Source organism: Oreochromis niloticus, linkage group LG5, assembly GCF_001858045.2.
Source record: "Oreochromis niloticus isolate F11D_XX linkage group LG5, O_niloticus_UMD_NMBU, whole genome shotgun sequence".
In the NCBI taxonomy this organism is placed as follows: domain Eukaryota; kingdom Metazoa; phylum Chordata; class Actinopteri; order Cichliformes; family Cichlidae; genus Oreochromis; species Oreochromis niloticus.
In genome coordinates, this window is record NC_031970.2 from 1644340 (window position 1) to 1659512 (window position 15173).

The 15173-nt window shown below is 49.7% G+C and overlaps 1 protein-coding gene across 1 annotated transcript in view; it reads right to left on the reverse strand.

The window, feature by feature from the left end:
* grm7 (glutamate metabotropic receptor 7) overlaps positions 1 to 15173 on the reverse strand; it is a 165660-nt gene that overhangs the window by 24862 nt on the left and 125625 nt on the right. The window contains 1 exon segment of the mRNA XM_005462578.4: positions 13005 to 13144. Coding sequence (XP_005462635.2) covers positions 13005 to 13144 — 140 coding nt within the window.

The following is a 15173-nucleotide window of genomic DNA, read 5'->3' on the forward strand; positions in this document are numbered from 1 at the left end:
ACATACAGTGCAGGACTTCAGAGTCACACTGCTAGGATCAGACATTTATGTTTGACAAGCTGAACACATTCTGTACTGTACAGGAGACACGGCACAAAATTGATTGACAATGGACTACAGCCAATCAGGACGCAGAACACAATGCGCTGTAAAGAAAAGAAAAGAAAAACAAAACACCACATCCAGACAAAAACAACAACAACCCATCACAGTCAGTGTGTCCCTGGTGTTGTATATCTACATTTATCTCTACTGATTAGTGTTTATATCTTGACCACTGCTCGTAGCGGCTCACTGGATCTCCTGGTTTCTACCAATGACGCTACAGGTCTGTCAACCCATTCTCATCATCACTGTTTTTTTTGTGTTGTTGCTTTGATGCGCTGACATTACTGTCTACCAAAACATAACCTGCCAGTGTTAGAGACCTGAAACCCGTCTTAGGGGTTGCAGGACCAGGTTTGTCAGCCTGGAGTCTGGACCGTGCCCCGTTTGAACCTCTGTGCTCTGCTTTTGTCACATTTAGGAAAGGATCTTGGTTGGAGGTAAAATCCCACAATATTTGAGGGTTAGTACTATCTTGTGAGTATAAAAACAGCTGCTCCATAACTGTAATCACACAGTATTTGTTAACCCAGCAAAGAGGCCGCCTGGGTCTTTACCTGTAAGTCATTCTGAGGCGACTCAAACTGAAACCAAACGTGCCACCTTACCATCTTTTCTTCCTGCTGCGCCTAAAAAAAGCTTAGTGTTGTAGAGCGATCCTCAAAGAACAGACTGTAAACATGCTGCCCTGTGGGTGAAGCTGAACCTCGGAGAGAATGGTACAACGTCGCCATGCTGTGAGCTAATGACGCTGTCAGACATCGACTTCGAAGTTTCAGGCTCGGATTTATAGCCGAGCGTGTGGCGCTGCTGTTGAATGAGGGATTTGCTTCGGCTTGCTGCTCCAGTAAAAGTCACATTGATTTGACAGCCTGTCTGCTGCTAATGAGCAACGAATGCTGCATTAGTGCAACATCAATATGGATGAATTCCACCTGGACTGCAGCGCCGCTGAGTGCACGTCTCCTCAGCATGAGGGTTTGCTGTGTTTAGGTCCATATGTTCATCATGTCAGATCACAAACAGCGTGACTCAACAGCAGCCGGCACAGCAACCACTGACAAAGGACTTTATTTAAAGACAAAGAGGTGAGCAGCAAAGGCCCGACTGGTCGGGAATCGAACTGTAAACCTAAAGTTTTATTGGAGCCTATGATCTCACACAGATACTGAGCCAGCAGCAGGTGTGTCACTGCTCAGGACGACTTTAAATGTGAATCAGAAGTAAAAACACAAAGACACAAAATACGACGCTGATCTTTTAAAAAACTAAAATGTGTTTTCCTGGTCTGACCTTTGAACTCACACAGTTACAGCACATCTGCGACTGCACAGGGAACATTTATTAATGACGGCCACACCTTCTCATCACACACACACACATTAAATAATAATAAATAAAATTTTATTTATATAGCACCTTTCTAGACAGAGTCACAAAGTGCTGCACATAAGATAACAAATAATAAAAGGTAACAGACAATATAAAACAGGCAGAAATTAATCAAGAGCAGTTTTAAAAAGGTGAGATTTGAGTTGTTTTTTAAAAACAACTACCGAGTCCACAGTTCTTAATGTATGAGGGAGAGAGTTCCCTAACCTAGGGGTCACAGTGGCAAAAGCTCGGTCACCCTTAGTTCTTATCTTAGTCAGTTTTATAGCAAGTAAGCCCTGATCAGATGACCTCAGGGACCTGCTAGGGACATAGGGCTGTAGCAGATCAGAGATGTAGACTGGTGCCAGTCCATGCAAGGCTCTAAATGTCAAGACCAGGATCTTAAAATGTACTCTAAATTCCACAGGAAGCCAGTGTAGCTGAAATAGCAATGGTGTCGCATGTGAGTACTTGGAGGATTTTGTCAAAAGCCTAGCTGCAGCGTTTTGCACAACCTGCAGATGATCCAGAGAACCTTTGCTTAGACACATAAACAGTGAGTTACAATAGTCCAAGCGTGAGGAAATAAATGCATGTATAGCAATCTCCAGTTCAGAGCGAGATAAAATCGGGCTTAGCCTAGCCACATTTCTTAAATGATAAAAACAAGACCGAACCAGAGATTTCACATGCCCATCCAATGTGAGAGTCGAGTCAAAAGTGACACCTAAATTCCTGATAGAGGATTTAACATACACTGAGAGAGGACCAAGGGCTTTCACTATCTGGGATACAAATCTGTCCGGAGCACATATGAGGACTTCCATTTTTCCCCTCGCTGAGTTGGAGGAAATTTACAGCCATCCAACGTTTGATGGAATCTAAGCAGTCATTCAGAAGCTGAAGCTTAGATAAATCATGGGGCTTAGAAGAGATGTACAACTGAATATCATCAGCATAACAGTGATAAGAAATGTCCTCATTATATGCTGGAGGGGGAGAAGATATATTAAGAACAATAAAGGCCCCAAAACCGAACCCTGAGGGACACCACAAGTAAGGGAGGTAGAGGATGGCCTAAAATCGGAGACCACCACAGAAAAGGATCGGTGATGTAGATATGAGGAGAACCACTCTAAGGCAAAAAACCAACCGAGTGTTTAAGCCGTTCAAGGAGGATGTGGTGGTCAACAGTGTCAAAATGTGAGGTCCAACATAAGCAGGACCGAGCATTTTCCTGCATCATTATTCATCAAAATGTCACTTGAGACCCTAAGAAGGGCTGTTTCTGTGGAGTGAGCCCTGCAAAAGCCGGACTGAAACTTATCGCAAATGCCATGTTTGTCCAGAGCCGCTATAAGTTGCTTAGCTACAATCTTTTCTAGAAGCTTAGCAATTAATGGTAGTTTGGAGATTGGTCTGTAGCTGCTCCAAAGAGACGGGTCTAGAAGTCATGCGTGTTGTTGGCGACCCGCCCCGTGCTGACTGTTCCTGTACCAAGTCAGTGTTGGTAATCCGTGCTGGTTCACATGTAGCATGATGGGAATGTGCCAAACCAGCCCGCATTTCCACTTTCTTGCCTGAACAAATCCATCGTGTCCACTCAGATCGTTGGTCACTTTAATGGGAGAGCTAGTGTTAGAAAGCCAACTCCGGAAAGATCTCGAAACCTAATCAATCAGTCCACGAGGGGAACGATGAGCTACAAACATTCATGGTGCTTTTATTTGAAAGTCAAGCTCGCTTACAAGTCGCGCATTTTCCTTTTTGGGAGAAAAAGGGAGAAAAACACCTGTAAGTGTGCAGCAAGAATGAGCCCGTAATGGTCTTTACTGAAAGTCACATTAAGTGGAATTAACTGCACACTTACAAGGAAACCCCTGAGGAATGGTGACTAATTCCCTTTTTAGCAGCCAACGAGGAATTTATTCATTCATCGCGTTTTGTTGTACCGTGTTATTTTTTAGTGCTGTGTCTTACGTTGAGTTTTATTTTGTTAATGCTGTGTAGTTTTCACAGTGGCTTTGGAGAGACATCCTCAAATAAACCAGTGATGGAAAAATGTAATGCTGTCTTATTAATGAGTTTTCACTCTTTCAGATTTAAAAAACTTCCTTTCGAAAGCGTCCGATCCGATGTGTCCGTGCAGGATTCGGAGTATTGTTCCGTACACCGTTGTGTGAAGAGATGAGCCTGTGGAAATGAGTTCCAGGCCCTCCCTGAAACGCTGCCCAGACCCTGGAAGGAGCTGAGCACTGACGGATGCTGTGTGTTTGTTATTGTGTGCTGATGAATTTGGCAGATAGCTGCTCGCCGTCTGATGTAAAAGGACTTGGAGGGATTTCAAAAGCTGCTGTGACCCAGAGCTGATCAATTACAGAGCGCTAAGGACGTCCTCAGACAGATTATCTGCAGAGGCCGATCTCAATGAGCCTTTGGTTCCAGCAGCCGGCGGCAGCACCGGGAAAGAAAGTCCAGAATCGATAGCGGATGTTATCGCCACCCACCGTGGTCCAGGCTCCCCGCCCGCCGCCAAACAGCCGAGTGGATAACCTGGAATAGCTGGGGATGGAAGGCCGCGTGGGGCTAACAGCCTGTGTAGCAGGCTCGTCTCTGTCCACGCTGGCAGTTCAGAGCCAGCCTCTAACCCCCCCCCGAAAACAGGCAGCGGTCCAGCTCTGAAGGAAAGGAAATGCATCTCTTCCTCCCACACAGCTCCTGTCTCCTAATTCATTTTCCCTATTATGAAATTCTGATTACATTCATCAGCATTTGCTTCCACACATCCATCCATCACTCCCACATCCCATCCAACCTTTTCACTGCACGCCAAGCATCATCAGAATTACATGACCGGCTGACACAAATCCCCGCTGCTCCTCCTCGCCATCAGCTCACAGGCAGGTGAATCCGCCGCCACGTTTAATGCATGGAAGGCGTTCAAAACTGACTCGTCACATAAGAAACGAGCTGCTCCGCACGCCATGAGAGAGTGACTCACAGCGTCGCTAATGCAAACACAAATCCGGACAGGAATTCAAATGGGATGCGAAACGGCACGAGTGGCGGCGGGTCAATCATTCAAATGAAAACACCATCTGTCTTCTGGCCTTCGCAGTGGTCAGGAGGGCTGCCCGCCGCCGAGGCGTGTTCAATAATTCACCCCGAGCTTTGAAGAGGTGTCACAGCTGGTGGAGACCCCCCCCCCCCGCAGCCTCAGCAGCTGATTAAGTCTCCAGGTCCTGAACTCAGCCGGCACTCCGACAGCTTCGTCCAACACAGGAAATAAAATGAGCACAACTGTGTTTGCTGTAAAGGTTACAGCAGAAACAACGCTGTTCATTAAGCTTCCTGCAGCTCTCTGCATCACGGCACTTAGGAGCGCCCCACAAACTCAGACTTGACCAACAATCCTAGTCACCCAGGTCCCAATTATCCTACACCGCGTCCTCGACGCCATCTTTAGATACCGCCGACCCGAACCAGTAACGTGTCCGTTCACACACCTGGAAAAATAAGGGTGAGACCGAATGTGCACGAAAATCCATCTGCTCTGGGGTCCAGCATCAATCCAAGCAGGATAAAATCAATTATTTATGACTCTCTGAGCACATGAGACCAATTTGGGTCACAAATAAACAGACCTGTGGGGGTGTGATTATTCTACATATTCACCACAGGCACAGATACGCGCCATCTGACAAAGAGACGAAGTGAAGCTTTAACACGTTTCAGGAAAGAGAGGCGGCTTGTTCAGAGCCAGAATCTGACTCTGGGCCATCAGCATCATCAGCGGGCGTTTCTGCAAACTGATGCAATCACCGCCCGCGTCCGTGCCGACCTGAACGCTCACCGTCTCTGAGCAGAAAGCTCGCCTCATCCTCTCTTCTCAGGAGGGGACGTCCCAGCAGGTCAGACGGTGTGAAGACCCAAGAGCTCCATCTGAGACTCTACAGGCCTCAGTCAGCAGGTTAAAGGTCAAAGTTCATGACAGTACAACTAGAAACAGACTGAAGGAGTAAGGCTGTTATGAAAGCCTCTGTGAAAGAAGGACTTAGTGAAATTCAGACGACCTCGTCAGACACAAGTGAGTCCTGACGTGGGTTTTTTGGCATTCTGCTGCACATTCATTTAAATACTCTCCTCCTCAACCTTTGCACTTTTTAGAGGAAACACCTACAAATGCACCCGTGTCCACGCCTTTCCATCACGCCGCTTTACTGAAACTTTACGTGAAGCTGAGCTCTGCAGGAGAACTTGTGTTCTGTGGGGTTCGGGGAGGGCTAGATGCTCGGCACATGGTTAAATGCTGACGAGGCTGATCCTGACCGATAATGTGCTGCTGACAGACGGCTTCATGAAGCTTTGCGGCGTCTGGTTTCTGTCGGAGGTCGGCCTGCGGGTTTCTGCTTTAAATGAAACTAAAGGTCAGATTTGCAAGGAGACAAAAGGCGAGCGAGTAAATGTTCACTAGGTGTAAAATGGAAAAAGAAGCAGAGGAGGCGAGAGCTCTGTGAACACTCCCTGTGCCTCCCTCGCTGTTATTCTTATCACTGTCGGGCAGACCTTTGCTCCCGCGCCTGCTGTCACACTCCTCGCCGATAAGCCGGCGCTGCGATGCCGTTGTAGGCCGCAGGTCAGTGCAGGTCAGGTGAGCGGTGCAGGCCAAGCGTCTCTTTCTGCTCGCTGTTCCTCGCAGCAGCGTCTGTTCGCCTGGAAGAGCCAATAACACATCAACACTCTCTGGGGGGGCTGCAGTGTTCGAAGGGAGTGGGGGGGTGTTTTCTGGGAGCAGTTCATCCAGGAGCTCATTAGCTGCCTCCTCCTCCACGCTCCTCACAGCTGCAGTGTCACCGTGGGCCTGTAGGGGGCTCCGGCTTCCAACCTCACTGCACCAGGGACGCAGTGATGGGCTCGCCGCACCGTTGTCATGGATACCTATTTTTTGGCCTCGAGTCTTTATTGCCCCCCGCCCCCTCACCTCCTGACTACGTGTTGGACGCTGTCGGTCGGTCGCCCAGCAGCGACCGCTTCACAAACACGTCTCGCTTTCCTCCATCTGCCCGCACGCAGAGGGCTTGTCTGCCCCGCCTCCCTGTTCTCACACGTATCCCTCTTCCTGCCTTCTTTTTATCTTCGTTCCTGGTGAGGCATACAAGCACCGCGGGAGACGAGGGGTTCGCGTCCTCCCTAATATTAGTAACGAGCAGTCATGAAACGCCTCCCGAGGCTAATTTCCTCCGCCTCAATATTCAGCATCAAACCGACTCCGGAGCGCGAGGAAGCTCAAAGAACTCCGGCTTCGCGTCTCCTTCATGTTCTGCTGCAGTCTCTTTAAATGGATATACAGGATAAAGCGAGCAGAATCCATCTGTGGTATCAGAGCAGAGCAGAGGGACGCAGCGAGGCTTCTCCACGCCGCAGAGCACACTAACTCCCATAACCATGGAAACAGCTTCACAGATAGAAAACTTTACAAACGCTGGACTAAAGTGACACTGAGAGAAACTCACACAGAACCAAAGTCCATCGAACTTCACTGTTTGATGTCTCCAGAGGACCAAAAGGTTTAACAGGACCAACTTCGCTCTCGCTCTGCAGGCCTACTTGTTGTTCCTACAGTATTTAAAAGTAGAATGGGAGGCAGAGCCTTCAGTTTTCAGGCCCCTCTTCTGTGGAACCAGCTTCCAGTTTGGATTCAGGAGACAGACACTATCTCTACTTTCAAGATTAGGCTTCAAACTTTCCTTTTTGCTAAAGCATATAGTTAGGGCTGGACCAGGTGACCCTGAATCCTCCCTTAGTTATGCTGCAATAGATGTAGGCTGCTGGGGGATTCCCATGATGCATTGGGTGTTTCTTCGTCACTTGCCTTCACAGATTCCTGGAGGTGTATTTGCTTCCTGTGGTTTCCTGTCTGTAACTATAATCCCTTCAGGAAGATTTCATGCCCCTCCCCCTCCTCTCTTTGCTCCTCCCTTCAGCTGATGGAGGACAGCCATCACGCAGCGCGTGTGACTCTCCACGTCACCCACTGTAGTACAGTCATCCTGTCCCTCGTGACTAACGGCCTCCATTGATTATAAAAGTCGTCAAAACTGCAGCATCTCTCGGCTGAGTCAACCTCGGCAGCAGGCAGTCTCTCACAAACGCCGTCTGCTTTCCTTCCATTATTGTGAGCCACAGTCATTAACTCAGTCACTGCGGATCATGATTAAACTGATTAATTGAATGAAGAAGGAAATAAGTTCCCCGGGTCCCGGTGAGGCCGAGTGCAGCTGAACGTTTGCAGTTAGCGGATGAGCGGCGTGCTCGAGTGACAGAAACCGACTGAAAGGCCCTAAGAACAGGAAACTCATCAGAGATGAGATCACAGGGATGCCGGCGCCATTCATCCTGCACGTGACAAACACACGGCAGCCACACGCCACGTGTGCGAGCGCTGCGAGCGCGCTCAGTTTGCTGACTGAAATCAGTCCCGCCTCCGTTAATTATTCACCCGGAAAACTGAAAAATGATCCAGAGAGCTGATTATGATTCAGCGTATCATGTAAAACTGCTCAGAGAAGTCACAGCCGTCGCAAACAAGCCGAGCGAGGTTCATCGGTAATCACGCAAACGTCCAGCTTCAGCGCGCCGCTGTCCGTCACTCTGACAACACCTGAAATACTCTGACGAGTCAGCAGTCGCATGTGTCTGTGTAAAGCAGCCTATCAGGGAGCTGCTGCCAGGTGATCGACGAGGATGATGATGATGAAGGTGGAGTGGCAGCTGACAAACAGGAATTCAGGATTTTCCAGTGAAACATGGTCTCTGATTCCATCTGGTACTAATTAACAAAGAAATACCGAAAATAAAATCCGAGTCTCTCCGACACGAGCCGACTCCCATCAGTCAGCAGCAGCTCGGAGCAACGTTGACGATGAAGCTGCTCGCCGCCGTATCTGCAGCACTGTCTGCAGCTGCAGAGCGAGTTTAAAAGTTTTCTTTAAAGAAGCGATAACAGGCGTGTGTGAACAGCACGAGGATTAAACCTGATTTAAGGCCGCGAGGAAAGCACCTTCAGCTCACTTAAGCCTTTATCAGAATCCCACGGGCACCGTGCGAGGTGCACTTCACAGCAGCGCTCTGCGCTCCAACATCACTGCGGTGTAAAACGTTGCCGTGTGCGATGACCCGCTGCGACTCGGGATTATTCTAAAGCACAGAATAAAAGCTCTGTGTACATCAGCTGAGAGCGGGCGGCGTTTTCCCTCCACAGGTGAGAGATTGAGGTCCTTTGTTCTTTGATGCAGGTGCTGAACAAACACGTCTGACCCTGCTTCAAAGAAAAGCTGCAGATGGAAAAAAACAAAACAGGGAATTTGAATAATTATCTTCCTTTTAGCTGCATTTGAGACACAAACTGAAGAGACTCTGTGTCCTTTATCTTTGAAATGGTTTAGAAACAGCCATCGTGTCACATGTGTGCCGCTTTTATTACTGCAAAATATTCACAAGACGGTTTCTGTCCAAAGGAGCCGGAGAGGAAAACTCTGAGTCTGTAAACGTCCTCAGCGCTGAGCGCATCACTCCATCGCTCACCCCGACCTGACTCTCAGACTCACAGGGACGCCAAACCTGTTGACCAGCCTCGATCAACACCAGTTTAACCACAGTGTCCAGTTTAGGAGAGAGACGAGGTCCATGATCAGAGTCAAACACACCGTGAAAGCTGAAACCAATCAAACGGCCCCTTTATTTCCAGTCAGAGTGTGTGAGCCCCGCCCTCGTAAAGGTGGCGGTAAGAGTGAGCTTCACCTGACTGCACAGATCTGCACAGATGCAGGTTACAGGTGGCTGTTCTTCATCGTCTCACACTGCGTTTCCACATCGCAGCGTCCACGCTGACGCTCTGCAGCTGAGGCTCGCTTGTTCGTGGACACTCCAGGCTCCGGTTGCCAAGGCGATACCATTGCGTTTACTGCTGGCTCATATGTCAATCACCAGTCTCACTTTCTTGGCTTCAGGTCGTGGATTGTGCCCGACTTCCTGCGGCGGGCACTTCGGGAGTATGGGCCCTCTCAGTGAGAGCAGCACCTCTGAGCCTCTCAGCTCGAGGCTGGGGCGTTCACAGGTGACGGCGTGACGACCTGCTCTGATGAAGGCAGAGCCGAGCATCAAAACCAGACGTGGGCGGGGCCCAGCAAACTCAGCTTCTGACCTGGAAGCCTCCGGTGACTCTGCGGAGACGTCAGTCCACTGGACTGGCAACGTGTGATTGGCTGGAGCAGGGAGGTGTGGGAGTGTCTGGTTGGACTGCTGGTTGACATGGTTGTGCAGGACAACAAAAGCTGGATGTAGACCTCATATTTGAGACTTTTTAAAGGCCGTCATCAGGATGCAGGTGGCCCCTCCCTCCTGCTAACAGGTGTGCTCACCTGCGCTCTGTCAGCTGCAGCTGGAGTGGACAGTTTAATGCGGGTGTAGAAGCCTCCTGACACTGTTTCAGAGTCCCCACAGAGGGAAAGATTAGCTTTTTAAAATCATTAAAAGGAAGGACACCACAGGACACAGACAATATTTCTCCCCTTGTTCGTCTCCTCCCGCCTCCCCTCCTCCCTCCTGACATCTGCTGTTAATCCTCTCCAGGCCACAGACCCCGTTTCATCCCATTCCCAGCCTCAATTGAGATTAATTCAATTTATCACTTGTAATTTCTTCTAGCCGCCAGTAAACGGCTCGTGTATTAGCCCGGGCTCCTCAGAGGGCCAAATTGATTCTGCATGCTGAGCGATACTTTGTGCATTCAGGGTACCAACACATGTCTACCGAAGGGGAGGAGGAGGAGGAGGAGGAGGGGAAGGAGGTCTTCCTCACAGCTGTGTGTGTGAGACACTAAAGGAGTTTGGTCACCTGCAGCCACATCTGAGGGTTTAAACAGGAAGTGGTGCTGCGTTTCACCGAGACCCTCCTCAGTGACCACTTCAGTGTGAGAAGAGCGAGGTCCAGGATGAGAGAGGTCCAGGAGGAGCGAGGTCCAGGAGGATCGAGGTCCAGGAGGAGCGAGGTCCAGGAGGAGCGAGGTCCAGGAGGAGCTGCAGACACTCCTCACAGTACAGCCAGGTTGGAACCGCCTCTCTGATCAGCTGCAGCTCAGCGCTGTGATGTCATGTAGCAGTGGGTGGAGACACCGGCAGCGTGACCTTGGATCCTCCAGACAATGCAGGTACTGCAGCGGGGTCAGGGGTCAACCAGGGGCCCTCCACAGCACAGGGAGGGGCTTTTAATGTTGCTGAGCGCCCTGAAGGTTACCATGGTAACTGCACACAGATGACAGAAACACTGTGGGTCCTTCCAGAGACCATCTGAAGTTTTAGTCTGGAAGAAACACCTGCTGTCATTTTATTTGTTTCTTTGATCCATTTTTGATTTTCTGGTTTTTAAGCTCAGCTTTAAAAGCTGCAAACAAATCTGAGAGTTTGAATAAGTGCACGTGTCCTCGTGTCTGCACGCTCCATCTGCCTGTCACTGCTGGAGCACGTCACCACCACGTCATGCTCCGTCTTCACCCTTCAGCGTCTGCGGATCAGAAAAGTCAAACAGATTTCTAAGAGGAGGAAAGGCGTCTCCGAGGAAACGTCTCCACATGAAGAAGGTGACTTGGAGCCGGCGGCGGCGGCATCTTTGCTCATCGGCGGTGACTCTGAGCTCGGTCTTTCACGTCTCCGAGCAGAGCGCACAGGTCCTGGTGTCTGCGGAGCCTCATTAGGAGAATGATGTGACCCTGATCTGTGGGAGACAAATCCCTTGCAGGCCTCCTCCTCCTCCCCCGCCTCCTCACTGATGGGCGGCAGACTCTGAGCTCCTGATCATCAAGTTGATATTTAAATGTGTGTCGGAGCTTCTGCTGCCGTCCTGCTAACTGCGGAGGTTTCCTTCACTCAAACGTCCACCCGACCAGCTCCTCCCGTCACGGGTCAGCTTTTTGGTTATTCACTCATCTTTGGCCCTGTTCCATTTTTAACTTTTCACCTTCAAAGATCCAGAACAGAAACATGACCAACATGAGCAGAAACGTGTGCATTGTTAGGGGCGTGGCCTCTTTGTCCTTTGTATATTCACATCACAGTCGGGGTCTATGCTGGAAGTCTCCTCCTCCTGAAGGCGACTCTTGCAGCTTTTAGCCAACCTTGGTACAAATCTGACCGGCATCAGACCGGCAACCTGTCCAGGTGTGCCCCGCCTCTCACCCTATGGCAGCTGGCATAGGCTGAGGCTGACCTGGACAAGTGGAAAATGGATGATGGACCAAATCTAAAAAAATCCATGGCCAAAATGCTGACTCTGAGTAATTTAATGAGACGAGCGTAACAGTAATATCTCGCCTTCACGGCGTTACAAAACGAGGACTCGCGAGGACGGGGCAGCATGGAGGAAGAACAGCTACTGCTCTGCCACATCTGGCACACCGCAGGCTGTGGAGCTGAATAATTTAGTGTTGTGAAGAAGCGGAGTCGTGGCCCTGAATGCAGAAGAAGAAGAGCGACTCCCTGGCTGTTTACTTGCCCAGATCACGAGAAGTGCAACGAGCGAGTCACATATCAGAGCGTCTCCGGCGCCCGGAGCTTTGGCTCACCATAACGTGGAATAAAGAGAGAGAGGCTACAGACCGGACTGAGGCGATCGTGGCTACTCAGCCTAACTCTGACATGGCTCATGATTCAGATCTCAGATCTCGGCACCCAAACCTCCATCCATCCAGGTCTCAGTAACTACACCTGACCGAGCGCTTATTTAATCTCCACCTCAGCAGTATTTAGTGTTTGCTCTGTTCTTCTTAACGTTTCTCCTTCCTGATCCAGACTTTCGCAGGAGCAGACACTCCAGGTAAAACCACGGAGACCCATCATCACCAAAAACACCAGACACGTTCAAAGGCTGAGGCAGCACACAGACACCAACCCTGAAGCAGGAAGTCTCAAACATCGGAGCTGCGTGGGTGGAGCAGAGAGTCCACGCCGCTGCTCTCTCTCTTTGTTTCACAGTACCCTCTGCTTCATCGAGCTGCGGCTGGCTGACTCAGCCTAATAAATTTGTAAACCTCTCACAGCATCAGATAATCTCCTCTGCCTATCAGCGCTGACCGAGCCTCCAATTAGCCCGTGTTCAGGGCCAGATCTGGTGTAAACGCGCCCGCTAATCCTGCCGCCAGTCCCAGCTGAGTCAGACAGAAACCAGCTGGGAGGCGGGAATGGTCCACGCCGTTAGATGCAAATTCAACAAATCCCGTCCTCAGCAAAAAAAAGAGGGGGGGGTTACAGCACATCAGCTGTAGTTAATGAGGGCAGTGCTCTGTATGTACACCTGCCTGTAAACGACGTTGCTCTCTCTGATTCTGAATCAGCCATGAAAAACCTCCTGGCCGAACTCTGAGGGGTCACCTGTCATTTAAAGGTTTTTCAAAGGTCAAAGGTCAACACATGTCCTTTACACCAACTTCCAGCAGCTGGTCTGTTTAGTTCAGCAGCATCATTTACACTCACATGGAGCTGCAGTGTCTCTGTCCACTGTCCAATCATGCGGTAGCCCAGCCCGGTCACGTTGTTCCACTGATACTGGAACAGGTCGTAGCGCCCGGGAGCATCGCCGTTACGGTTGAACGTCACCGACGTACCGGCACTTCCTGCGGAGGAAAACAGAGACAAACAACCAATCAGCCCACAGAGCTTAAATTAGTTTGGTCAGTAATGAGCCGCCATGACCTCGGAGATGCTGGGAGACGATTACAGGACAGTAAATTACCAGTATACCCAGTATTACCAGTAGTACCAGTGTGTGATTCTGGGCTGGCCCACACAGAAGGTGTCGTGTGTTGATAATCAGGGCGTCCATCGCCGAAACGGCGTGGGGAGCCACACAGTCACAGTCACAGTTAAACAAACGCAGATGGAACAGATGGAGGAAAAACGCGTGAGTCCAACGAAAAAAAGAAAACCTGAGTAACTCGCGGCAGCCAATAAACCGCAAAGCTCCAAAACTCGGGTCCCTGTGGGAAACACGTGCTCCCAGAGCGGCTGCAGACTGTCAGCAGGTGCTGCATCAAAACCTTTGTGACCTTGTGATCGCTTCGGTGGCTACCAGATTGCTGTGGCTGCCTGTAGTTGCCATGGAAACACTCACTAACTGGAGGAAGCTGGAAGAGTGAGGTAACGCAGAACATTCACCTTCAAAATAAAAGCTGACATGTGTTGGTTGCAGCTATTAGGCACGACTTTTACTTTGAAGGCAAATGTTGCGTGTTTGTGTCTGAACACACGTCTGTGTCTTCTGTGAAGATGATGTCATTAAACATGCTCTAAAAGGCTCCACCTAGGCTAGGTGAAGCCCAGCAGACAGCTAGCAGCTAGCTAGCAGCTACAGCCGCCTGTGTCCTCATCCACCTGTCAGTCACAGAGGCCACGCCCCTAATAATGCAGACTTTAAATTATCTGCAGAGACCAAGCAAGTTGTCTATCAGGCTGTTATGGTTATTTTAACATGGGAGTCCATGGGGACTGACTCACTGCTGCCCCTGCTGGATGTCAGAGGAACTGCAGGTTGGTGCTTACTCTGTTTGGAGTGGCTGAGGCGACCGCAGTGTTCATGCTGAGGCGTAAAGAGTCCACTCACACCATCACTAACTGTTTTTTCAACTGCTGGATATTCAGCCATTCATTTCCATTAATGATGCCTAATATAAGCTGCAGCATTACTGATGTAGACCATAAGAGCACGAGTGCATGTTCACTCTGTGTGTGTTTGGTGGCATGAATGCATCCTGAGAAAGAACCTGCAGGGTGGCGAACATGTGTGATCAGCTCAGAAATACACGTCAAACTCTTTCATTTGTTTTTAGAGATTCAAAGCCTGAAATTCAGGACCATGGACAGCGCACACACACACAGACACACACACACACACACACACACAGCTGATCCTGTAAGTGAAAACGTTCGATCAGCAGCTTGTTATCAGTTCTCTGATCTGCACCGTCAGCTCAGTCTGAGGAAAACTGCAGATGATGTTTTTATGTTTCAGTTTTTGATCCTAATAAAAACTCTGTAAAAACATGTTTATAAGTTACTGAAGGATCAGAAAAACATGAAAAACAACATGAACACGCAGGAAGTTCGTCCACTTGTCTGCTGTAACTGAGCATGTGCGTGGCATTACGGACGCATCATAAAGTGACATCTCTGCTCTCACACGCTGATGTGATGACCCTCTGATTTAACAGCAGCCCTGATGACATCATCAGTGCAGCACATGTACATTTAGGTCGCACCTGACGTTGGATCTGTTTCTGATCATTCACTCCAGGAAACTGAACAAAGTGCATTCTGGGTAAACGTTGGCGATCGTGGCTCAAGAGTTGGGAGTTCGCCTTGTAATCGGAAGGTTGCCGGTTCGAGCCCCGGCTTGGACAGTCTCGGTCGTTGTGTCCTTGGGCAAGACACTTCACCCGTTGCCTACTGGTGGTGGTCAGAGGGCCCGGTGGCGCCAGTGTCCGGCAGCCTCGCCTCTGTCAGTGCGCCCCAGGGTGGCTGTGGCTACAATGTAGCTGCCATCACCAGCGTGTGAATGTGTGCGTGAATGGGTGGATGACTGGTTGTGTAAAGCGCTCTGGGGTCCTTAGGGACTAGAAAAGCACTATACAAATACAGGCCATTTAC